We start from the raw sequence: 23,962 nt of genomic DNA, 5'->3' as shown, positions 1-23,962 counted from the left end.
AAATCTGCACTCATTTTTTAACACAAACTGCTGTCCAATTTAACTTGTTATTCACTGTGGTTGGTTAGCTTCTGTTAACTGGACACAAACTAGAGTCACCTTAACTGAGGAAATGCCTCTCTCAAAATGACCAATAGGCAGTTTCTTCATTGTTGATTGATGTGGAAGGGACTAAGCCCCTGGAAGAAAGGTCCTTCATGAATGTGTTCCTGCCCTGACTTCCCTCAATAATGGGCTTATGAGGATGTGTAAGCCAAATAAATCTTTTTCTCCCCAAGTTGGTCTTGGGAAGAATTATAGCAACAGAAAATAACCATGATAACCATTTATCACCTTATTATTCATCCCTACTATTTAGATCATGAGTTTTCAATCGTAAATAACACATTTAGTAAGGATCACTTATTCACATTTGAAGTCCTGCACTGACTATTAATACAGCTTCCTATTTTATATTCTAGCAAAAATTATATTTGTCAGCTGGGCAGTGGTGGCCTACACCTGTAATCTCAGGAGGCAGAGGCAGGCCTTGAGTCCAAAGCTAGCCTGGTCTACGAAGTGAGTTCCAGGACACCCAGGGAGCCACAGACAAACTGTGTCTTGAAAAACAGAAAACAAAACAAAATTATATTTATCTATAAATACCTGAATTGGGGGTGGTGAGAACTTTAATCCCTAAAAGAGAAATTTCCTATAAAATTCTCTTTGGTAATTATTTGCAAAAATATACAATCTAAGTATGACCTATCATATGCTACTGATAACTGTAATGATAACTCAATCAAAAGGAAATGCTTGATATTTAGAACTTATGGTTAAAGGACACTTTAAAAATTGTAACTTTTAAAATAAAAAAATCTTTTATTGTGAAAAATGCTAAACAAAACATATTGAAGCTGGGAAAATTCTTTGGGGAAATCAAAATACAAATTCAAAAAGACAATTTCTATGACAATGACAATGGTGTTAAATTTCTATGGGGTTTATATTTTATCAAGTGCAATTTTAAATGCCTGGGGTGGTTGGTCTGAGAATGGCTCCCATAGGCTCACGTTCGAACACTTGGTTTTCAGAACCAAGATTAGGATGTATGGTGCTGTTGGAGGACCTTTGTCACCAGGGTAGACTTTGAAGTTCCCAAGGCCTCCTGCCATTTCTAGTGTATTCTGTGCCTCCTGTGTGTGGATCACAAAGTGAAGGAACAGCTGCTGCTCCAGCACCCTGCCTGCCTGCCTGCCTGCCTGCCTGCCTGCCACCATGTTCCAGGCTATGAGGTAATGGACCCCTATCCCTCAGGGAAACTGTAAGTCCCAAATAAACCCTTCTTCAAAGAGTAGCCTTGGTCATGCTGCATTATCACAACTACAGAAAAGGATTAACACAATAACCTTCTTGTTGGGGTTGTTTTTTGAGACAGAGCCTCATGTTGCCCAAGTTGGTCTTAAACTCCCTAAAATGAGCTCATGATCTTCCTGCCTCTACTTCCCACATGCTAAGATGACAGTGGTGGTAGAACTGGCCCCATAACTGTCTTTAATTGTGAAATATTCATGTTTACATTTATCAAATTTTTAAAAAATAAATATACTTAGAACTAATTTCATACATCAATTTAAAATGTACTTAAGAGAGCCAGGCATGGTGGTGTACAGTCTGAAATCCCAGTATATTTAAAAAAAAAAAAGTCAGGGAGACTGTAAATTCAACAAGACCAGGGTTATGAAACCTTTAGAATATTATTTTAGGTAGTATATAAAAGAGTGGCCATTACCCCTTCTAGTTTGATCACTGAGATCTATTTGAATTATGGCTACTTAGAGAAGCCAGCAGTCAATTGGGATAGCCCTGTTTCTGCTTCTATAATAGTCATTTTACTTTCTTGTAGGAGCTTCTGGTATCAATGATATATCCAGTCATTCCCCATCCCCACCCTCACCCCTCAGGGAGGCCTGAATAGGTCAGAACAATGCCTTAGTCAGTTTGTGCCCAAAGTTCATGACCTGTTGTATTGCCATCTCAAATGATGTCCTTCTAGCTTGTCCATAATAATCATTCTAGAAAAAAAAACTCCAAAACTTAGATAACTGTCAAAATTTGTACCCAATTTAACTTTGTGCCTCTCTCAATATGAGGTTTACCAAGAGAAATTAGAGATCAAAGTACTTTTTTCTAAATTACAGCTCAAAGTAATCAGAACCAACTTGTGTTAAAGTCCAAAATTATCACATCCAACAGTGAGCTATCTGACCACTGAATTAAAGTTCAAACATTGGGTGTTGTTGGTCTCTGGAAGTGAACTTAGCTCCCAGTTCAGAAGCTTTCCTCCCCACAGGGATCCCAGTAAGTTTGCAGGGGTGTTCCCCAGCAGGAGCAATCCCCTATCAAACTTGAGGTATGAGGTAACTGAAAAAGAAATACACACATCTGCCTCCCAGAAGGGAAGAGAAAGGAAAGGAGAGGAGGATGGTGGGGTGTATAAGTCCCAAGCTCACACATCTGGAAATTCACTGGCAAGCCTGGAATAGAGGATCAATTTTCCTTTTCTGTATATCAGGACCTGTCTTCAACAATAAAGTAATGTTTCCCCTAAAATAGAGGAAAGAATTCCAAGAAACAGATTCTCAGATTTATCTAAGAAATCTTTATTAAGTATTGTGGTGAAAATATGAGAGCAGAGTGCTGCCTACTACCCAGCCATGGTAATGCCTAATACATCATGTATGTCAGCGCCTTGTATTTTAGACTGTTATATCAATGCCCTATTTCTGTTACCAGTCTTTGATCAGTCCAGCAAAGTAATTAGCGCGACCTCAGCTATCTGTGAGTTGAAATAGTAGAGATGTATTTCTCATTTGTGTGGTGCCATGTGTTAGCTAGCAGCTCTTTTCTGCCTCATCCTCACTCTAGGACTCTGAATGATGGAAATCAGCCATCATTTGAAACAGAATTGGGGACCACCACATCCCCTTCTTCATTGATACTTGCTTTCCCCTTATTTTACAATTCAGCTAGACCTATGGCTACTTTCACCAATGGAAATGTGTTGTTTCCAACTTAAGACTTAGAAAGACCTAGAAGGTATTGCCCTTTTGCTTTCCAAACCCTGAGCAGGCTATTCTTCTAGAGAAGCCATGTGAAGAAACCTCAAAGCAAGATTAGATGATGCCGCACGAGTTGCCAACTCAAAACCAGGAAAGAAAATAAAAGTTGCCTGGCTGTTTAAAATTAAGTGGTAGCTATGGGACAATAGTTTTTTGTTTGTTTGTTTGTTTTGTTTTGTTTTAATTGTCTCCTGGCAAAAGAAGAGAGTACTGGCAAGGTGCACAGGTGTTCCAAGCTTTTCTTTGGAAGCGACACAAATGACTTCTGGTGTGGCTAGCAGTAATACCTCTTGGAGAGACGTTAGAGCAGCAGAGGTGCATCTCCCAGAGATAACTGATAAATCAAGGTGCATGCAGTGCTAAGGAAACAAAGTGATGGGCAGAGAAGAAAAAATGAGAGAAGAATCAGAAAAAGCACATCAACAATGAACAAGGAGGAACCTTGGAATCCAAAGAATTTCAATAATGCAATAATCTGAGGCCAATCTGTGACCCCAGCAGATGAGACAGGACAATCAAGAGCTGGAGGCCACACAGTGAACTCTTACCTCAAGTAAAAATACAACAGTTAGGAAGAAAGGCTAAAATGGGTGGTATAGGGGAGAGATCCATAGACATGCAAAGAAAGAAATCAAACAGGCCTCAGGCAGAGGAAAAGGAAAGAGATCCTGGACAGGAGGAAATGTAAGGACATCCAGCGAGGAAGCAGTGTGAGCAGTCACGGAGTAGGTAATGAACACAGCGAGCAGGGGCCCAGGAACAAGTCATTAGAGGAAAAGAACAGATAGAGAAAAAAACGCATCACTTTAAGGGAGGACGTCTCAGAGATTAGTTTATCTAAGAAAAGACAAGGGGCCACACAGGGATTTATGGAAATCCCTGAATGCAAACAGCTTGTCTGAATTGCTAAGTCCCCGCCTCCTGGCCCCTGAGATTGATGTTTGATTTAAGGAAATTAAAATACAAGATGAGTCCCTTCATGAAGCAGTGAAGTTGGGAAAGCACCAGCTGGAAAGTTACTGAGGTATTCAAAGCGGGAATATTCTACTAGAAGACATTACTATGACAGTGCAAAAATAAAATGAAAAAATAAAAAACTCCTTTGGACTAGTTCAGGAGGCTAACCTTAAGGATAACCTGTTCAGAGGACTCCAAGTGAGAGTAGGGTTTCTAATGTGAAGTCAAGACATTTGTTTTAGGAAGGGCATAAAGCTTTCTGCTTCACCAGACAGTATCAGCAATCCAACATTGCCCATCCCATGTAGGAGGCAACAGAAATACAATGCTTTTCAATTCTTCTCTTCTAAACCACTTAAGCGAAGCACAAATTTATCTCATAATTTAGCTCAGAGTTATGCCTGGCCAAGTTAATACCAGTGGTTCTCAGTTGGTAGCACCCTCCAAGGGAGCAAGTCTGCACTAGTAAGGAAGAGGTTTTTCCATGTCATAATGCCTTAAGTGACCAGCCATGGCCCCATGTCCAGTACAGTCTTCCCTAAGCACTCCCCAAAGCCATGTAACAAAAGGCAATCTCACTAAACGGTAATGTTTTAAGGAGAGCCTGTGACCCAATTCTGAACAGAAAGATGCCTACTATGAAACCTCCGAGATCCTTTCTTCCTACTGCCATTATTTCAACTGACAGATACTTGAGATTGCTACCACCGTTCTTTCCCAAAACCAGTTTCCATCACTGACATCTCCATTTTCTGTTAGCAAGTCCCACAGGAACTGTGACTTCTAACCCTTCTGGTGACTACTGAGGTTGGCCTGTGCCAATCTGGCTTTACTCCCGTTCTTGCAGTGTAAAGATTATATGGTCACTTACTAATTCTCAATTAAAGACAACAGCTCTGACTCAAAAAAAAAAAAATTCTCAGACTGGGATTGGCAAAATATAGCTTACAGGCTGTTTCTATACCTACTCAGGGGCTGAACCGACTTTAACGTTAAGTGATTTAAAAGTCATAATGATGGGCAAGGGAATGTGCTTGCTGGTATGCAAGTTCATGGCCATCTTCATCTACATATCAAGTGCAAAGCCAATCTGGAACACACTGAACCGTCTCAAAAACAAAAAGACGGTATTTCATGACAAATTCAAATTTCGGTGTCTCTAAGTACATTTTTAATAGAAACACTATCATGCTCATTCTCTATTATTTATGTAACAGTTGGGACAGAGAGACCTTATGGCCCACAGCACCTAAATATATAATCCATTACAGAAAAAAATTTCAGCACCTTCCCCCCCCCCCCCCCCAAAAAAAAGCCACGATGAGTCTTATGTACAATGGCTGGTTTCCCATCCTTTCGAGTGTTAAAACCTCTCTAGGGAAGTTATGATCACCAGTACCGTTAGTGGGTAGGGCTCTCCTGTCCATTGACACTAAAGACAGTTACCTAAAAACTAATAGCAGCCAGAAAAGCCCATCCCTACTTTTCTATACTGTTCACGCCAAAGCCTGAGTCAGCTCCTTTCTGAGTCAGCTCCTTTATGCCGGGTAGCTCACCCCTAGGCTGCCACCATTCGTCTATACCTGTCCCCCACCCCCGGTTGTTCAAAGTTATAAGGAACTGGCCATTCCCTGGATGCATCTTCCTTCCTCACAAGCAGAGTGACAGAAGCCTGTCAAACTAGCTGAGGGCGCGAGATGGGTGGAATTCACACTGGAAAGCACTCTCGCAGGCCCCGAGCAAGGCTATGGAGCTAGAGCCACAGGCTGCTTTATCCGCGCACGCCCACCGCCGGGGAGCAAAGCGCAGAAGAGCTTGCGTCCGACTCCTGTTAGGAGCACTGCCCAAAAGCAGCGTGGGCCGGGACCCGAGTGTCCGGCGCTGCTAGGGCTAGTGCCCGAAGCCCAGCTTCACACGCGGCCCCGCAGCTCACGCTCTATTGCGGCCTCCGCCGTGCGTCGTCACAGACGCGAACCAGCCGTCTCAGAGAGAAGCCGCTTCTGGGCGCACGCGCGCGCAGCAGGGAGGGGTTGCTAAAAAGAGCCCAGCGCGTGGCGTCCCAGGGCCCGCGCACGCGCCCTGACGGCGCTCCGCCCATACGCGCGAGTACGCACGCGCACAGCCGGCTCGGCCCACCCCCCCCCCGCCCCACGCACACTCTATTTTTCTTCAGCCCCGCCCTTCCCTTACACTCCCCAGGCTGAAAGCGTTGGGGCTGTGAGAGCAGGGAAGTGTGGGGCGAGGTGGGCGGGGCGTTGCCCGCGCGCGCTGCCAGCCAGAGCCCGAGCTGCGAGAGCGAAGCCAGACAACGTTACCCAGCCAACAGCCAATAAGCAGCCGGCGCTGCCACGCCCCAGCCCCTCACGTGATTGGCTGAGCGCCGCCTGGTGGGCAGGGCCGCGGGCTTGGGGAGGGCAGGGGGCGGGAGGAGGAAGGCGCTGGCGGGCAGTGATGGCGGCGGGTGATGGGGACGTAAAGCTAAGCACCCTGGGGAGCGGCGGGGAGAGTGGCGGCGACGGGAGCCCGGGTGGCGCCGGAGCGACGGCGGCGAGGAGCAGTTGGGTGGCGGCGCTGCTGGCGACGGGCGGGGAGATGCTGCTGAACGTGGCGCTGGTGGCGCTGGTGCTGCTGGGGGCCTACCGGCTGTGGGTGCGCTGGGGGCGGCGTGGTCTGTGCTCGGGACCCGGGGCGGGCGAGGAGAGCCCGGCCGCCACGCTGCCGCGCATGAAGAAGCGGGACTTCAGCCTGGAGCAGCTGCGCCAGTACGACGGGGCGCGCACGCCGCGCATCCTGCTCGCGGTCAATGGGAAAGTCTTCGACGTGACCAAAGGCAGCAAGTTCTACGGCCCCGGTGAGGAGTGAGGGGTGTCGGGGTGGGGATCCGGGACACCCTATCCCCGCCGCGGCCCCGCTCCTGGACCGCAGCCCCGCGCACGCCCCCAGCTGCGGGCGTCGTGGGGGGCTCAGTGGCGCCCCACAGACCTGCGCTCGGCGTTCCTTGCCTTTCCCAATCCGTATCTCCTCGCAGCTTTTCCTGGGGCTGAAATTCTCAAAATTGTTAAGAGTTGTCTCTAGTCACGTTGGCGTTCAACCTTTCCTCGGAGCGTTTTGATTTCTGGGCTTTGTCGGGGCAAGAGGGCTAAAGTGGCGATCCAAAGTTTTTGGCCCAGTGTTAAGACAGCTTTCTTCTTATTCTGGGTTGTCTGTTTGACACTTGCCTACTTTTTCCCTTCTCCGGACTTGTCTGCCGAGAGTCAGGGCTAGGGACACGTAGTTTCAAGTCCCAAGCCCTGGAGCTCGGTTTCACAACCACCCCGGACTCGTTTTCATTCTTTTTCTAAAAAGTCGGTTTGGGCTCCAAGATGCTTTCCAAGATTAACAACTGTATGTAAAATGAGGACGGACCAGAACGTAAACCTTAATAAGTAAGACTGGCAAAGATATTGGCCCTGAGTGTAGGGGGTGGAGCTCATCTGCCCAGGAGGCAGGCGTGTCTCTTGTCTCCGACTCTCTCAGTCTCTCCCTCCTTCCCTCCTCTCCTTCTTTCTCTGCTAATAGTAAAATAAGTATTCAAATACCCGTTGAAAATAAATTATTGTATTTTCCCTTAGCAGAATGAGACGCCTTGGGGGGGTGAGGGGGGGCACGAACCTAGAAGCGTCGAACTTCTCGCCCCCTGCCCTGCATGTGCTGAAGGTTTTACAACTTTACTTTCAGAAAATTACGTGGAAGGTAGTTGCCGTTAGAGGCCCTTTTGCAGTGTAGTGGTAATCTATATTGCAGATTGTGCAAATAAACTTCAGACCCCGGGTATCTGTTGGTAGCCCATAAAATTGAACAACATTGTGCGGCCTGGTTATGCAGTGCTTAATATTAAACTTTAAAGACAGAAGGGGAGGGGGAGGAGAAGAGAGAGCGTGAGTTGTAAGAATGAAGCTAGAGACCAAAGTGACCCCTTATTGGAAGGTATGCATCCAACTTTTAAGCTAGGTTTCCTTTTAATTTCCTTATTGCCCCTGATTGATTTATTGACACTGAAGACGCTTCTAATTTCTATGCTCAGTTGGATGCTATTTTAGGAGTGTTTTGGTTTGTTGATTGGATTAGAGCTAAGAAACACAAATAAGCATTTGATGTTGGATCTGTTAATCTCTTTGTGTGTGTGTGTGTGTGTGTGTGTGTGTGTGTGTGTGTGTATTTCCTTCTGGATATATAAACACAAAAATCATGTCTCCTTACTTACATCAGCTCCCATGGTTAGTACTTTTTTATTTTTTTAATTTAAGAGCATGTGGAACAAGAGAATAGGACCCAAGTACCTTGTTTACATGGACCAAGTCAAATAAACTTTTAAAAGTGAAGAATTTGCACAGATTTTGTACCAAGTTACACACTTCCCTCATTGGATTGAAGTGTGTTCAGTGGTTAAAGATTGTCTAGAGTATTTGTAAAAAGACCCATTATCAGTCCTTATACATCCGGAAAGAGTCAGTTTGGCAGTCTCCATGGCAACCGCAGCAGAGGTTGAAAACTAAGAGGTGTGCTGTAGAGTGGGTCCCTGGGCTTGAGCACTGATAATAGTGAAGAACCATCCTGGAGGCCTTGGAGTGAGGCAAGCAGGCCTCTGTAAGGTCTCTGCCTTTTGGGGCTGCATAGTGAGACCCGTCTGAAAACAAGAAGAACAGAGAACCACCTCCTTGTTCTTTTATTACTGGTATCAGTAAACAATCTAATAGGACTATCTGGAAGGTTTTATTATTCGGACAAACTTAAATGGAGCCAGAACATCTCGTGATCTTACTTTGTTTTTCAGGGATAGGAAGTATTGAGGTACTTTCCAGGGGACTTGATGCCATATGTTTTGCTAGGATATAAATGTAAATTTTAAATTTGCCTGTAACTTTCATTTTATCCTCAAATAAATGCAGTAATTTTGTGGTGTTACAATTCAGCCTACAGCTCTCCTTACCTGAGAATCTTAGTAATTTGAAAAACTCAGCCAAGAGCTAGCAGGCTTACTGTTTTCTCCAACCACTGTGTATTCCATTCTGCAATGATAGGTTTTAGGATTAAGGTTTGTTCTGTGAGGGTTTTTTTTTTTTTTCTCCATAATACTGGACACATTCTCTTACAGCTGTGTATCTTTAAAGTTCCAGTTCTTAAAATTAAAATGGCAATATTTTAAATGTAGTTCATTGCCGACTGCTTGCCAGAACGCATTGACTTTGTTGTTAGTATAGTATTTTATACTCTAATAGTCAGGTACTTGGCCAGCTTGGAAAGATAGTGTGATCATGTAGGAAACTGCAGTTCCTAAGCATCTAATGATCTAATGAATGGGTTGGATCATGCATTTGTCATTTCTGCAAAGTATTTGCCTTACACATGAGTCTGAGGTTTAAGTAAGCTGGCTTGGATCACATAAATAAATCTGGGAAATCCAGATATGTTTGACCACAAAGTTTATATACTTTGTGGTAGAGAGCTTCAGGGCTGAACTTACAGAGAATCCTGTTACTGGTCTTGTCTTTTTACCCCTTTCTGATTTCTTCCCATACAGAGTTTGAACTTCAAACAAGTTTTCGTTTTCATGGCTTTTACGACGTCTTAGTTACCCAATATGGTAGCCGAAGCCACAAATGGCTAACTAAAATTAATATAGTTTAAGATGAGTTCTTCACTAACAGTCCAGATACTCAGCCGCATGGCTGCCACACTAAACCTTGGCTTCATGGTGGGCTGTACTCTAGCTTCTCCTGGAGTTCCTGAGGCCTGTGAATGTCTCCTGAGCATGTTTCATTTATTGTTTAAAATGGCACTACAGGATATTTGTATTCTCATTTTACATTTGTAAAAACTGAAACTTGGAGATTTTGTCCCAAAGTACCTACCTGCTAAGTAGCCACACTACAACTCAAAGCCAAGTTCACCATGTTTCACAGGTCATACCTTCTCATTGTCACGTTACCCATCCAGCCCATTCTCACATTCAGAACAGGTTTTGACTGTTTTTTTTTTTAATTTATTTTTTATTAGGTATTTTCCTCGTTTACATTTTCAATGCTATCCCAAAAGTCCCCCATACCCACCCACCCCCAATCCCCTACCCACCCACTGCCCCTTTTTGGCCCTGGTGTTCCCCTGTACTGGGGCATATAGGTTTTGACTGTTTTAATGGTGTAATCGTAGATCATTATATGACTACAGTAGCACTTTGTGAGTCTTATTTTTTGGAATGCCAAAAAAAGCATATACTTGGGCTATTTGATATTTTTTCCCTTATTCCTCCTGTTTGTCAATATGTGCCAAAGCCAACGACAACTTACCTCTTAATTTCCACTGAAAAGGGGAAGGTCACACAAGCAGCCCCTTTGGGCTGCCTAATAGGAAGCCGAGGAAAGGAGCTTGGGAACCCAAACCCTTCCTCCTTTTAATCTTGTCTTTAATATGTTTCTTTTTCTTTAACATTTTAATTTATAAACCTGCAGTTTAAGCAAGAGTTGCAACATAAAGGCTAAGCTAAGCCTGACCTGCTGCTGCATGGATAGCTCAGAGTTGTCACAATCCAGCTGCCATTACAATTTCTTGCTTTGGAGCCAACTAGGTTTGTTGTTGAACTAGTTACCGCATGCATCTTATTAGCTACCAGTAGGTAAAGGGACCTGCTTTCTGAAGGAGCTAAGCATAGTAGCTCACCCCTGCTATACCAGATCTCTTGAGGCAGGGGCAGGAGAATGGCCATTATTTAGAATAACCTAGCTACATAGTTACACTCCAGGCTAGCCATGCTGTCATTTCCTCAGCTTTACTTGACAGAAAGCAAAGTTGAGAAGAGTTGTATATGGTGCAGATCATTTCCGTAGTACCTCCTTAGTTGCATTCAGTATCAGATGCATTGTTTTTATTGTTTTAGGGAACTATATTGTGTTAAATACTAAAATGTTGCGATAACAGAAGGTGGTGATTGGGATTAGAAGTAAGGAACAGCCGGGCGGTGGTGACGCACGCCTTTAATCCCAGCACTTGGGAGGAAGAGGCAGGCAGATTTCTGAATTCAAGGCCAGCCTGGTCTACAGAGTGAGTTCCAGGTCAGCCAGGGCTACACAGAGAAACCCTGTATCGAAGAAAAAAAAAAAAAAAGAAGAAGAAGAAGAAGTAAGGAACAGAACTAGTCACACGTACTGAACTAACAGTTCATGGTTTCCAAGGTCCTTTGGACAGTCTGAAGTAGACATTCCTCCCCATGAGCCCATGGTGGATGTCACTGTAATTCTTGGTGTCTTTCTCACCCTTTTCAAGAGCTTTCATAGGCTTCAGCTCCATCTTTAACTACTGAGAAGGAGCATCTTAGATTTTACTACAAGACTTTAAATAAAGTGTTTTCAGACATAGAATTAATCTTTGGTACACACCAGGCCATATCCACGGACTTGACATCTATCTCTTGAGGAGGACAGACAGTATGCAAACACATCTCAGTATGGAGTTAAGCTCTGTAGTGAAAAGTGTGCTGTGAATGAAATTTAGGGTTGGGACCAAGGGTTATTTGCATCTTTAGAAGTACCTTATTTCTGTTAGATGGTCACAAGTAGGGGTGTGATGCTTTAAACTTAAGGGGCAGCTGCACAGAGCTGGGTGTGGGAGTGTTCTGAAATGGGTCATTGTTCACCTAGGGTACAGCTGGTGTGAAGACATGGAAGCCACCTAGCACTGTGTCTAGACCTGTCATATCTGCCTTATGACATATGTCATATGATCGCTGTTCTGTCAGACCCATCCCTGTCACCTCCATTGATGTTTCAGGTTTGGTTTCTTTGATTACTTCTTGTTAGCTAAGACTTGTTACTCCAGCCCTTGAAACCACCTTGTGTTGTTTTGTTTATTCTGATAAAAACCACATAAGTGGATTTTAAGCTCCTCCTCAGCATTTGATGTTCCCACAGCTCCAGTCTCATTGTGTCTTGTTCCACCATCTTACTTAACATAGCCTCTGGCCATACCTCTGTGACTCTGAGCACAGTTCACCTCAGAAAAAAAGCTCCACACGGGTCCTCACCTCACTCCCCAGTTCTTAGAGTCTTTCCCTTCCCCTTTCTCCTCTCCACTGATCGGTTTCTGTTCTTCCGATGATTTTAAGATATGGTTTAGATATTCATCTGTCCTTTGGAACAGTGGAAGAATTTTAGCCAAATATTATCCCATGCAAATCAGGAAAACCTACCTATTGAAGACACCTTACTGCCAATTGCCCGGCTTTTCTCCTTCTTGGTGCTGAGGATGAACCTGGGCGGCAGACATTGTGGGCAGGGGCTCTGCTTCTCATGTACATCCCTAGCCCTGGAAGTGTCTTCTTTTTGCGAAGTGTATGTGTTTGTGTATACCACATATATATGTGGGCACCTTTAGAGTCCAGCAAAAGGAGCCAGCTCTCCTGGTGCTGCCCAGGGGGGTGCTGGGAGCAGAACTCAAGTCTTTATTATGTGGTTTACTATTTCTTGGACCTCAGTCTTTCTTAGAGTTCCATCTTCATTGTGTTAAAAGGTCTGTAGTTCTTTTCACTGGTAAGAAAAATACCTGTCCTTTTTCTGTCTTTTTTCAGGAGTAATGACTTGAGGTCAGGAAATTAAATTGTACGTTCTTGTTACACCTTCATTTGAGTGGTGTGTGTCACTGTCCTCTGCCTCTTGTTAACAAGAAGTTTGCTTTTACTGATCTGTTTTTCTCAGTTTTGTTGTGGTTGAGGCAGTTTTCTCTGTCTTATGGTCTTGCTGTATTGTATGTATGTGTGCTGTGTGCGTACACTGCATGTAGAAGGCAGAGATGGACAGCACTGTCTTCTTTAGCCTCTCTCCATCATCATTTTTAAAGATTCATTTATTTATTTATTATATGTAAGTACACTGTAGCTGTCTTCAGACACACCAGAAGAGGGAGTCAGATCTTGTTACAGATGGTTGTGAGCCACCATGTGGTTGCTGGGATTTGAACTCCGAACCTTTGGAAGAGCAGTCGGGTGCTCTTACCCACTGAGCCATCTCACCAGCCCTCCATCTTATTTTTTGAAGCAAGGTCTTACTAAACTTAGAGCTCACCAGTTTGGCTGGGTTGCCACCAAGCTCCAGGGTTGTTTGTATCCATGCTTCCATGACAGGCTGGCGTTAGAGGCACACACCTGGCTTTCTGTACAGTGCTGGAGATCCAAAATAGGTCTGCTTGTGCAACAAGTTCTTCACTGACTAAACTTCTCCCAGGCCCCCAGATTTGATTTTTAACATGTTGGATTCTGCTAAAAGTCTGTGAATACATGCCATTTCATCCACTTTAGAACATTTAAACAGGACTATAAGTTATTGACTCCTCCATTCTCTCATCTCCCCTAGAAGACAGGTAGATGCATAGTAACCTCCCACCTGCTCTTCCAGCCTGTCCTCTTTATGGCCCATCTCTTAGACTGTGCTTACATTAGGCAGTTGCGTCTTTCTTCACTCCTCTTGCTTTATTCTTGGGCACACTGCTGACCTAGCTGTGCTTCCTTGCTGTCGTTTGTCATCTCTGTTTCATCTGCTTTCCACCAGCCACTGCATTCTTTCTTTCTTGTCCATTTTCTGGAGTGTTCGATGAACTGTCAAATGTAGAGTGCTTTAGAGTAGGTCCCAAAATAATGCCTGTGTGTAAGTTTTTTTAATCATATTTTTAAAAGATAATATATGCTCAAGACTGAAAATGCTAAAGAATTTACAGTGAAAAGTAAGGCTCCTCCCAAGAGCCCCTCATGTAGCTCTGCAGTGGAAAGGGATCAGTCTTAGTGCTGCGGAGCGGTGCTGTGTGGGTCACGCCATCTGAACATGAGTCTTATTTCCCCACACTTAATTATCGTGTACGGGTACATACCGTGAATAGTAGTTCACAATCCTGAGAGCCATTCGTATCTTTCATGTCACTGGAAGCTATTTGTTAACAGCCTCTGTTGACGAGCATGTGAGTTTTCCTCCATCTCTTAGTAATGACTGTTGAAAACAGCTTGTACCAATGTTCTATATGTAAATAGAGCTGTGAGTCCTAGAAGCAGAATTACTAAGGCTGATGGTGTGGCTGCCCATACATAGTGTGGGGACTTCATTTGGAGCTGCCCTCCAGAGAGTTTGACCTATGCGTATTTCATAAAGTTGCCTGTTTCTCATCCTTGCCAAAAATGTAATGCTTTAAATTGCTCTGCTTTTTTTTTTTTTTTTTTTTTTTTTTTTTTTTTTTTGTGGGTGTAATGTCAAAAGTGTCCCAGTTGCTATATAGTATTTATTTCTCCTATTCTGAGTGAGGTTTTAGCAGACAGGACCTATCACTGCCTAGAACTCAGTAAGTTTTAAACTATCCAGCCCATTATAGATGAGACTGGCTGGCTAGTGGAGCCCAATGGATTGGCCTGTCTCCACCTCCCTGCATGTTAAGAATGCAAATATACTACCACACCCACCTTTATAATTTTCAGTGACTATCCTAGGGATTGAATTTAGGTCTCTCTCTTTTTTTTTAAATATACATTTACTTAGAGTATGTATGTAAGTGTGCACAGAAGCAGGCACACCATGGCACATATGTAGAGATCAGAGAACTTGCTGGAGTCATTTCTTCCATTAAATTAGCCCAGTTAGCTAATTCAAGCCATGAGGCTTAGCAACAAGTGATTTCCTGCTAAGCCATCTTGCCAGCCCGGGTCTTTTTGCTTGTGCGGCAGGCATTATAAAAAGTGAACTATCTTCTTACTCTTATTCCAAAATTGGACATTTTTAAGGAAAATCTGAGTCACTTTGTTTCCTTTTCTACATACATTTGTTCATATATTCTTTGACACATTTTTTCTATTGTGATCTCATCATTTTAGCCTTTGCAAATACTTCCTCAGTGCCATAGCTGGAATTTTGTTGTTGGTTTTGTTTTGTTTGTAAATGTATTTTATGTGTATGAGTATTTGGCTGCATCCCGGGTGCCTTGAGGAGGTCAGAACAGAGCATCAGATCTCCTAGAACTAGAGTTTCAGACTGTCGTGAGCCACTTTGTGGGTCCTGGGAATCAAACTCAGGCCCTGTGGATGAGTAGCCAGTGTTCTTAACTGCTGAACCATCTCTCCAGCCCTCATCGTTGTTTTGGTATTTTATTCTGTGTATTCATGAGTACTGACACTCAGCATATATATGGAGGATATATATGGAGGTTTCTAGGTCAGCTTTCAGGAATCCTTTTTCCTCCTGTCATGGGATCTGGGTGTCAGAATTCAGGTTGTCAGTATGTTTGGCAAACACCATCACCTGCTGAGCCCCTCACAGTCCTCCATGGCATTTTTAACTTTGCTTTTGTGTGTGTGGTACTAGGCATTGGCATCTCGCGTTAGGCAAGCACTCCACCACTTAGCTGCATCATGTAGCACTTAGCTGCATCATGTAGCCCTGTATAGTGTTTTAGACCACAAACACGTAGGTTTATGTATTCAGATTTACCTTTATGTCCAAGTTCTGTCTCATACTCCTTTCCTTCCTTTTGTTCTCATTCTACTTTGGGTCATATGTGTGTGTGCATGTGCTATAATCTATAGTCACCATGCGAGACATGAATGGGCTGTGTCATTTAACTTAGCTTTCCAGTTCGCCCTTTTCCTGCAGATGATGCAGTTTTCATACGCCTAAGCCTTGTGATGGGACCTTCAGAAACAAGATGGAATTTTCAGTCATGTGTAGTGAAGCATCTAATTTGGCCTCAGCTTTAGTAGATAAAATAATTTCTCTATGTTGAGTTTGAAGCATCTGGGTGTCACTGGGTGGGTGGCCCCCACCCAGTTAGGTTACTTAGTTAGTTACTTAGGTCCTTAGTGGCCTTACATCATGGAGCAAAGAACATGTCAGAAAAGACTCCTTAGTAGATGGCGCCCTCAGAAGTCTGTGCATGGGAAGGGGACACTTTATTGTAGTTTATGGACTGAGGAATATATTTCTCAGGCTTTTCTTTTAACAAGTTGACAAAAACTAACTTTAGCAACAAAAGATTAACCAATTCATTCAAAGTTGACCCTTAGGGAAGCTGGTAGAGAAACTCAACTTTCGAACCCAGTGGTTTATCTATTAACATAACTCAAGGCCTAAGGGTTGTCTGGTGGCTTGCTGGTTTGCTTTATGATGCTGAGGGTTGCGCCTGGGCCTGCAATGGCCGATGTGCTCTCACATACACAGTTCACACTCTGACATACCTGCAGAGTAATATCCAGGACACAGGTACAAGTTTGCAGTTCAGATATATGGGAGGTCCAGGCAAGGGGACTTCAAGTTCAAGGCCTGTCAGGACAGAGTTGAAGGCTGTCCTGGGCACCCTGGTGACCCTGTCTGAAAATAGTAAAGACTGAGAAGAACCTTGGCTGCGAGGGTGGCACCATCCCTGCCATGCCACCCTAAATGTCTGGGTATGAATGCTCTTTGAGCTTGTGGGGCTCCTGCTCCTTGGAAACAAGGGTTTGGAGTGGTGAGAGAAGTGGAGATATCATCCTGGTCCTGTCAGGACCTCTAGCTGGTCACTGAATGCTGTGCTTTGATTATTTATATATTTATTTATTTAGTCTGCCAAGTGTGGAAAAAGGCAAAATCTGTTCTTTTTCATGAAATCCTGAAGGATCAAAGTGTGAAGTTAAGGGGAAATTCTTTAAAAACATAGAAGGTGTCATTTCCTCTTCAGGTTTGTTGCTCTCCAGTCATTGTTAATATTCTTTCTTTGTCTCATTTGCCACTGTTTTAAGCCCATAAGTTCTGGTCATCTTTGTTTCTCAAGAAACAAAAACTCACCTTCATTACTATTCATTGACTACTTGTGTTTTCTCTACAAAGCAGGTAGAGTTCTGCACAAAGGGAGTAGGGAGCTAAAGGACAGATCATTCTCGCTTACTTGCCTTAGAAACTTATCGTGCTTACTTTTAGAACTTCACATCTCCTCTAACGTATTTAACCCTAATGTAGTGAACATTTGAATTGTGTTCTGTAAGTAGAAACTATATTAAATTTATTTTTCTAAAAGTTTAATACTCCTTGAATGTCAGTTGAGATCATAGGCAAAGTTTCAAAGTCTTAAGTGTTGACCAGTGATAGAATATTCATTTTCTTATATAGAAGACACATTTGAGGGAACAAAAAAATGTATTATTGGGAGAATAATTAAACCATAAGTATATCTATTCAGTGAGAAAAAACATAGTCATTTAGTTATAAGTTGTGATAGTTACCTAATGCACATTAGTAACATGAACAATGCTTAATAACTAAAGAAGCTTGGAAGCACCGCACACATGTCATCTTCATGGCCAAACCTAAAAAAGCTACTTAAGGGGCTGGAGAGATGGCTCAGCGGTCAAGAGCACTAACTGCTCTTCCAGGGGTCCTGAGTTCAAATCCCAGCAACCACATGGTGGATCATAACCATCTGTAATGGGATCTGACTCCCTCTTCTGGTGTGTTTAAAGACAACTATAATTGTACATTAAATAAATCTTTTTTTAAAAAAGCCACTGAAACACTTGGGAAACCTATCCTAGCTCCACGGACTAGACCTTTCCAAGAATGAGCTTCCTACTCTAGTCATGTTTACATGAAGTCCAGTCAGGAATCCAGGCTACCACTCATGGTGGGAAGGTGTTCTGTTTAGGTGAGACTTGGTTGGTCTCCTGTTTCAGAAGGTTCAGGTACTTTCCAACACTTAACTTGGAGTTTCTTAATGCTTTCAAATGAGAACAGGTGTGGCCGGCTTTCACTTAGAAATCAAGGCATTTTTACTCTTGTTTTCTTTAAGTTAGGCAATACATTATTCTAATAGCCCCTTTATTAAATTAGTGGTTCCCATGAACCTAGGAGATGGTGTAGTGTATAAAGTGCTTGCCTGACCTGAATTTGGATCTGAGACACAAGGCAAGATGCAATTTGTCCTCTGACTACATTTATTCAGGGCCACATCTTTTACACACAAACTTATAACACATGCACAAAAATAAGTATCATTCTTAATAGGCCAGTAGCTAGCTGCGTGAGAGTGGAGTCTCTAGCTGGTTTAACAACTCTTTCCCCAGAATGATTTTTGCTATCTGTAGAGGAACTCATAAACTTGGAATTGTCTTTGTTTTATTATATGTTTTAGAAATTTTGTTATCATTTAAACCTTTTTAAGAAACATTTTGAACAGAAAGATATTTTGGAGCCCCTTCTGCCATATGAAATGTAAACAGTTAAATCTTAAAGGTGTCTGTTGTAGGGTAGAAGTATTTGCTAGGTGTGCATGGGGGGGGGGGGCTGAGTTCAAATCTCCAGCATCTACATTAAAAGTGAGGCCCAGTTGTGCATGCCTGTAAGCTAGCTCCTACTGGGGGGTGGGGGGTGGAGAAGCGGGGTTCCTGGAATTGTCTGGCCTAGCCAGTTGAGCCAAATCAGTGAGCTAATTAGACAAGCTGTCTCATGAGGTAAGCAGAAAGATCGAGCTAGATACCTGACGTTGGTACACATGTGAATCCTCGAGTTTGTTAAAGTTGTTTTTTGTTTTAAGAATTTCATGCAGGAATAGGATATGTTTGATCAAATCCAGCCCATTGCCTCCCCTCCAACTCCTCCTTTCTCCCCACCACAGCTTTTTGCTCCTGCTTTAATGTGCTATTTAATACCCACTGTGGTCATGTAGTGCTGTCCGTATGTGCATGGGTGTAGGGCCACCTGCTGGAGCATGGGTAGCTAACCTCATGGGCTGTGTTGCACTGATCCCTCCTTCCCTGGCATACACATTGCAGGGTTTTCAGGGTATCTGAAGTGAATTTATTCTCAGTGAAAAGCTTTACTTTGGTAAAAGGGAAATTTCCAACAAGTCTCTGATTATCTCATCCAGAATCTCCATTTTTTGAGATTAAGGCTGTGTACCAAAAGCAAGTCACAGAGAGAACCTGATGGTCAAACACATTCTCAAATGGTGCTAGGCTCTCAGTTGTCTTTTTCTCTTTCAGCGGGTCCATATGGCATCTTTGCTGGCAGGGACGCCTCCAGGGGGCTGGCGACATTCTGCCTGGATAAGGATGCACTTAGAGATGAATATGACGACCTCTCAGATTTGAACGCAGTGCAAATGGAGAGTGTTCGAGAATGGGAAATGCAGTTTAAAGGTATCTTCATTTGGGGGAGTCTTTGGAAAACCAAACTCTATGCTACTGCACACACTTTAAAGGACACAGTCTGTTTTCCTTTCCACCATTATTAGGATGTATTTAAAATGCTGCTGAATATTAATATAATTGGTACATGTGGCAATTGGGTTAAAAGTCTGTATTTAAATTTAAACTTAGCACCAGGTATGGCAGCACATGCCAATGGGCCCAACAGTCTCAAATTGTGATGCTTTTAATAGTCTTTTAAGACTTGTTCATTAAGAAGTGGTTTTGCTTTGCTAAACACCGGCTTGTATTTAAAACAAGCTGCAGGGCTAGGGTGTAGCACAGTAGTAGATTGTGTATGGCCTCCTTGTGCCCTGGATTCCAACCATGAACTAGTGGTGAATTAGCGATATCAACACTAATGGTAATGTGTAGTAAGTGATGTGATTGTTCTTAACTTTGAGTGGTAAGGAAGGATGCTGTCCCTCTGACCTGCCCCTCAGCATCAGCTCTTACCTCCCAGGCGATGCTGCTGCTGCCTGAGCCATTCATCTCCTGCTGGCTCTGTGAGCAGCTCTGTGGGCTTCCTGGCCTTTGTCTGGTTCTCCCTTGTGTAGAGCCCACCTTAACACTCCCCACAGCCAGTCCACTTGGTCTTGGTTAATTCACTTAGCCTAAGTTTTATTTCTAGATGGAAAATAAACAGGTTTTACCTGCATACACGGTTGTCAATTAAATAGGCACGTCAGAGTGAGCAGAGTGACAGATCTAGGAAGAGAGCTCGGTGTGGGAACGAGTGCTGCTGTGGTAGGGGCCTTTCGGGCCTACAGAGCTCAGAGAAGTCCTTGTCCCTTCCCTTCCATGTTGTCACATTTTTCTCCAGAGTATGTCTCAGATGTGCTTACCCTGTGGTTCTCCACCCCACACTCTGTGCTGCTGCCTTCGGCCCATAGTCATTCACCCTCAGGGTCTCCATTTCCTTCCGTGTGGTTTATATCCCAAAATGTTAACTGGGGGTGGGGGGGGGAGGTGTTGTAATCCACTGTTTAAATTAAATTATACATTGTGTGTGTGTGTGTGTGTGTGTGTGTGTGTGTGGCCTAGGTTGACCTCAAACTCATGACAGTCCCAAGTGCTGGGACTATGTGTGAACCACTACATCTGATTTTAATAGCTTGGGTTATTAAGACTTAAAAGAGTTGAACTGGGGGTGGAGTTCAGTGTATGGCACCTGCAGGAAGCCTTAGATTCCACCCCTGCCACCAACAAAGAAAACAGCCACATTTCAAGACTCATGATATTGTAAAGCCAGGCTGGACAGCTCTGAGACAATCCATGCGTGTACATTTAAAAAGCCAAGTGATGCTGATAGTGTCTGATTAAGACCCACTGACACTGAACTCTCCTTTAAAGAGTAACCCCGACCTTGTCAGGTCCTGCTGCCTGTGTGCATTTAAGTGACTCCAGCTTGTTTTGTGTGACTTAAGAGGCACGTGCCTTCTTGCAGTACAGTGGGATCACGAGACAAATTGAACCACTACTGACTTTGTTTTGGTATATCTTTCAGAAAAATATGATTATGTAGGCAGACTCCTAAAGCCAGGGGAGGAGCCATCAGAGTACACAGATGAGGAGGACACCAAGGATCACAGTAAACAGGACTGAACTTTGTGAGCAACCAAAGCCAGGGGCCTTCAGAACTGCAGCTCGTACCCCTTTCAGAGAATGTCCAGTCTTTGGGTGTGATGCTCCTGCTGTGAGAAACACCTCACCAGCGTGAACAAGATAATCTGCCTGACTGAAGATCTGAGGATGAGGCGTTGGTTGTGCTGCCAGGTGAATTTGTTGCCGTTGGTTGTAATGTCTGGTGGGCTTCATCATCCTAAACAGGAGACAGGACCTTCTTAACAGCAAGAAAGTCACCGGGTCGTTTTTCCCCCTCCCCTGCCCCACCTTCCCCTCCTCCCCTTCTCTCTCTGCCTTCCTTTCTTTCCCCCACCCCTCCCATGTCTCTCTTAAAACAAAAAAGTATCAAAGACAACCAGATAGGTATTTGCTACTCAGTGTGCAGATCTCTGGAAAGCAAGGGATACTGTTTCACAGGCTGTGTTTTATTTGTGTTAAGGGAAGAGCCCTGGGCAGGGAAGAGGGGTTGCATATTCATTTAAGAAGTTCAGGCTACTGAAACATTCAAACGTGAATTCCCAAACTTTTCTTTCCGGGCTTTGTCAGAGAAGGGGGTAAATGTCCTTCTAAGAAAGATCTGGAAGTTAGAGGAATATCCAGCGGATTGAAGTCAGCAGTTCCCAGCAACGATAATTTGAAACCAGTTTTATTTCTTTCCCTTCCTTCCGCTAGGTCAAATCAATATTAATTGTGCCTTATTTCACTTCCATAAACTTGAATTACTTTTTGGGAAAGCCCCTCTGTGAATTGAGAAGTCACTACAAGCAGCATTGAGCCTGAGGCTGATGTCATTCTGTGTGTAGAATGGAAGAGGAGTACTCAGTGTTAACTGCCATATGTTAGAACACAAACATAGCTAGCATTGTGATGGCCAAATGCATCCCCTGGGCTCTTTTCTTTTCCAAGAAAAATTGAAAAACCAACTACTCTTCCCCAACAGCTGCCTAATTTTAGGAGTCTGACCCTCACTCGTCACTGGTGTGGGTAGCAGGGCCGTGGTATGAATGTCTGTGTGAGTGAGTCTGGATGTCTGTGAGAGCACCTTGGGGGAAACTTCCTGCGATGCTGTAAATACGAGTACCGTTTTAATAAAGCATGTACAATAAACCAAATAAGCTCGAGTCGGACTCTAAATACAGAGCCGTGAGCCAGTGTGTCATGTACTAATACTGCATTTGATTCACGATGAGGGGGAAACCCTCTTAGAAATGAAAATCAGGCCCTGACTAGCCAAGCTGTCCGTGTCCCATGCTCAGTGTAACTTCCAAGGCAGGTCCACCTCTGTGGGTGGTTCAGGTAAGAAGGGATATTACAGTGGACAGTGCTCTCAGGCCTCGCTGCCACTCAGTGTGCTGGAAGCACCAGCCTTCCAAAGTAGGAACTGACATAGAAACACAGTATTGTACCCATAGCCAGTAAATCCCGTTCTTGTCAGTTAAAAAAGTTCTATTTCAAAGCCTGCTTAGTTTGGGTTTTGGCTTCATTATGGTGGACTCTTAGTCAGGGACAGATTGCTCTCACAGAGAAAAGCCCCAAGGAGGTGGCATTAAAGACGTGTTCCTGACGGGTGCAGTGCAAGCAGAAGCTCGGGTTCGATGGGAAGCAGAGGGCGAGCGGTGCTACACTCGTAGCATGCTGGAATAGCCTCCAGAAGTGTGCTTGTCACCACATCCTGTCTGAAGAACTCAAGGAGACTGAAGAGTGTTGGGAAGTGCTTCCTTTATATGTAAAACACTTTCTAAAAGCAAATTGTTATATATTATCTATCCTCTGGTGTAGTAAATTGGTGTATCTGAACCATTGAGCCTAATAATCTGCGATTGCGAGAAGCCGCAGGTATTCATGCAGTAAAAAACAATGCATTTTGGTTTTTAAAAGGAAGTGGTTTTGTGTTTTGGACTTTAAATAAACTGTGTTCGTAGATAATTTCTTAATTCCAGTCAAATGTCTCATTGTTAGGTAGTGTGGTACCCAGACCTAGAGGGTCTGTAACCGGCCTGACTGATGGGGGCGGGGGGTTAGGACACGTTTCTTTTCTTTTTTTTCTTTTTCTTATCCTTCAGTGTTAGAATTCAGACACAGGGCTTCACATATTGCTCAACCATTTACATCCCAGCTCCAAAGTATACATTCTTCCTATCCACTGAGCCTAAATCTGTTTGTGGTTCCTCCAATCAAACGTACGATTGGACATGTTTGAGAAACACTGCATCCACCTTTTGAAGTTGTGTGGTCCATGTTTGCCATACAATAAAAGTTGAACTTATAATTTGTGTCCAATTCTGTACATTTTTGGTTTTTATATGTGTGTGTGTATATATATATATATATTTAATTATACTTATATGTGTATGTGTGTAGGTCAGAAGTAGGTGTCAGATCCCATGTTCCTGGTTTTACTGCGGCTGTAAGACAGCGTGTGGGTGGTGGAATTGAACTCCAATGCTTTGGAAGGGCACCAGTGCCCTCAGCCACTGACCCATCTCTGGCTCTCTACACTTAGTTTTGTCTTATTCAACTTTAGAGCTCTGAGTTAAAGTCATTTCATGTAAGAGCAAACAATGACTTTAGAAAACAGGAAAATTGCAGCCCCCAAACGGTCATACCCTAAGTAGAGCTGTGTAAATACAGCCAGTTTCCCCATTCAGATGACATTCCTCAGGCCTCTGGAGGTGGGTGCAGTTCCCTAATTCTCCCCAATTCCTCAGCTGCAGAACCTGCTGACCACTCACCTCTTCCCTCAGGCATCGAGGCTCAGGTAGAATGTTGATTAGCACTTGAGAAATTTCTCCTCTAGAAAGCAAAGCTGCCACAAGCCAGCCTCCACATCTGCAAATCCCACTTACCTCTGTTGATGACTGAGTGGCAGCTTGGCTAGGCACCTATGTCAGTAAGGGGTTGACACTGTCGTGCCTGACAGCTCTTAGTGGTCAGGATAGATGGGAAGTTCTCTACTTGAAAAATGTATACCTTTCTTTGAGCTTGGTGAAAGTAGAGTTGCACCGAGTACTATTTCTGACACCTCTAAAACATGACCCCTGAGGTCAGCTGTTGACTTGGTAAA

General features: G+C 43.7%; 1 protein-coding gene across 1 annotated transcript; it reads left to right on the top strand.

The window, feature by feature from the left end:
* Window positions 1–6,457: 6,457 nt before the first annotated feature.
* On the top strand, window positions 6,458–23,178 carry Pgrmc2 (progesterone receptor membrane component 2). Its single transcript, NM_027558.1, has 3 exons — window positions 6,458–6,909; window positions 19,069–19,224; window positions 20,780–23,178. The coding sequence occupies exons 1-3, from the start codon at window positions 6,510–6,512 to the stop codon at window positions 20,875–20,877; spliced, it is 654 nt and encodes a 217-aa protein (NP_081834.1). The 5' UTR covers window positions 6,458–6,509; the 3' UTR covers window positions 20,878–23,178.
* Window positions 23,179–23,962: the final 784 nt, after the last annotated feature.

The sequence above is a fragment of the Mus musculus genome, chromosome 3 (assembly GCF_000001635.26).
Source record: "Mus musculus strain C57BL/6J chromosome 3, GRCm38.p6 C57BL/6J".
NCBI lineage: Eukaryota > Metazoa > Chordata > Mammalia > Rodentia > Muridae > Mus > Mus musculus.
The sequence above is the reverse complement of the archived record's forward strand: the minus strand, read 5'-3'. Positions and strand labels throughout refer to the sequence as shown.

Bases quoted from the DNA above. Each gene is read 5' to 3' on its own strand.
- Pgrmc2 (NM_027558.1), top strand. From the start codon at position 6,510: ATGGCGGCGGGTGATGGGGACGTAAAGCTAAGCACCCTGGGGAGCGGC. The intron at 6,910-19,068 runs GTGAGGAGTGAG...TTTCTCTTTCAG, and splicing joins CAGCAAGTTCTACGGCCCCG to CGGGTCCATATGGCATCTTT. The intron at 19,225-20,779 runs GTATCTTCATTT...TATATCTTTCAG, and splicing joins ATGGGAAATGCAGTTTAAAG to AAAAATATGATTATGTAGGC.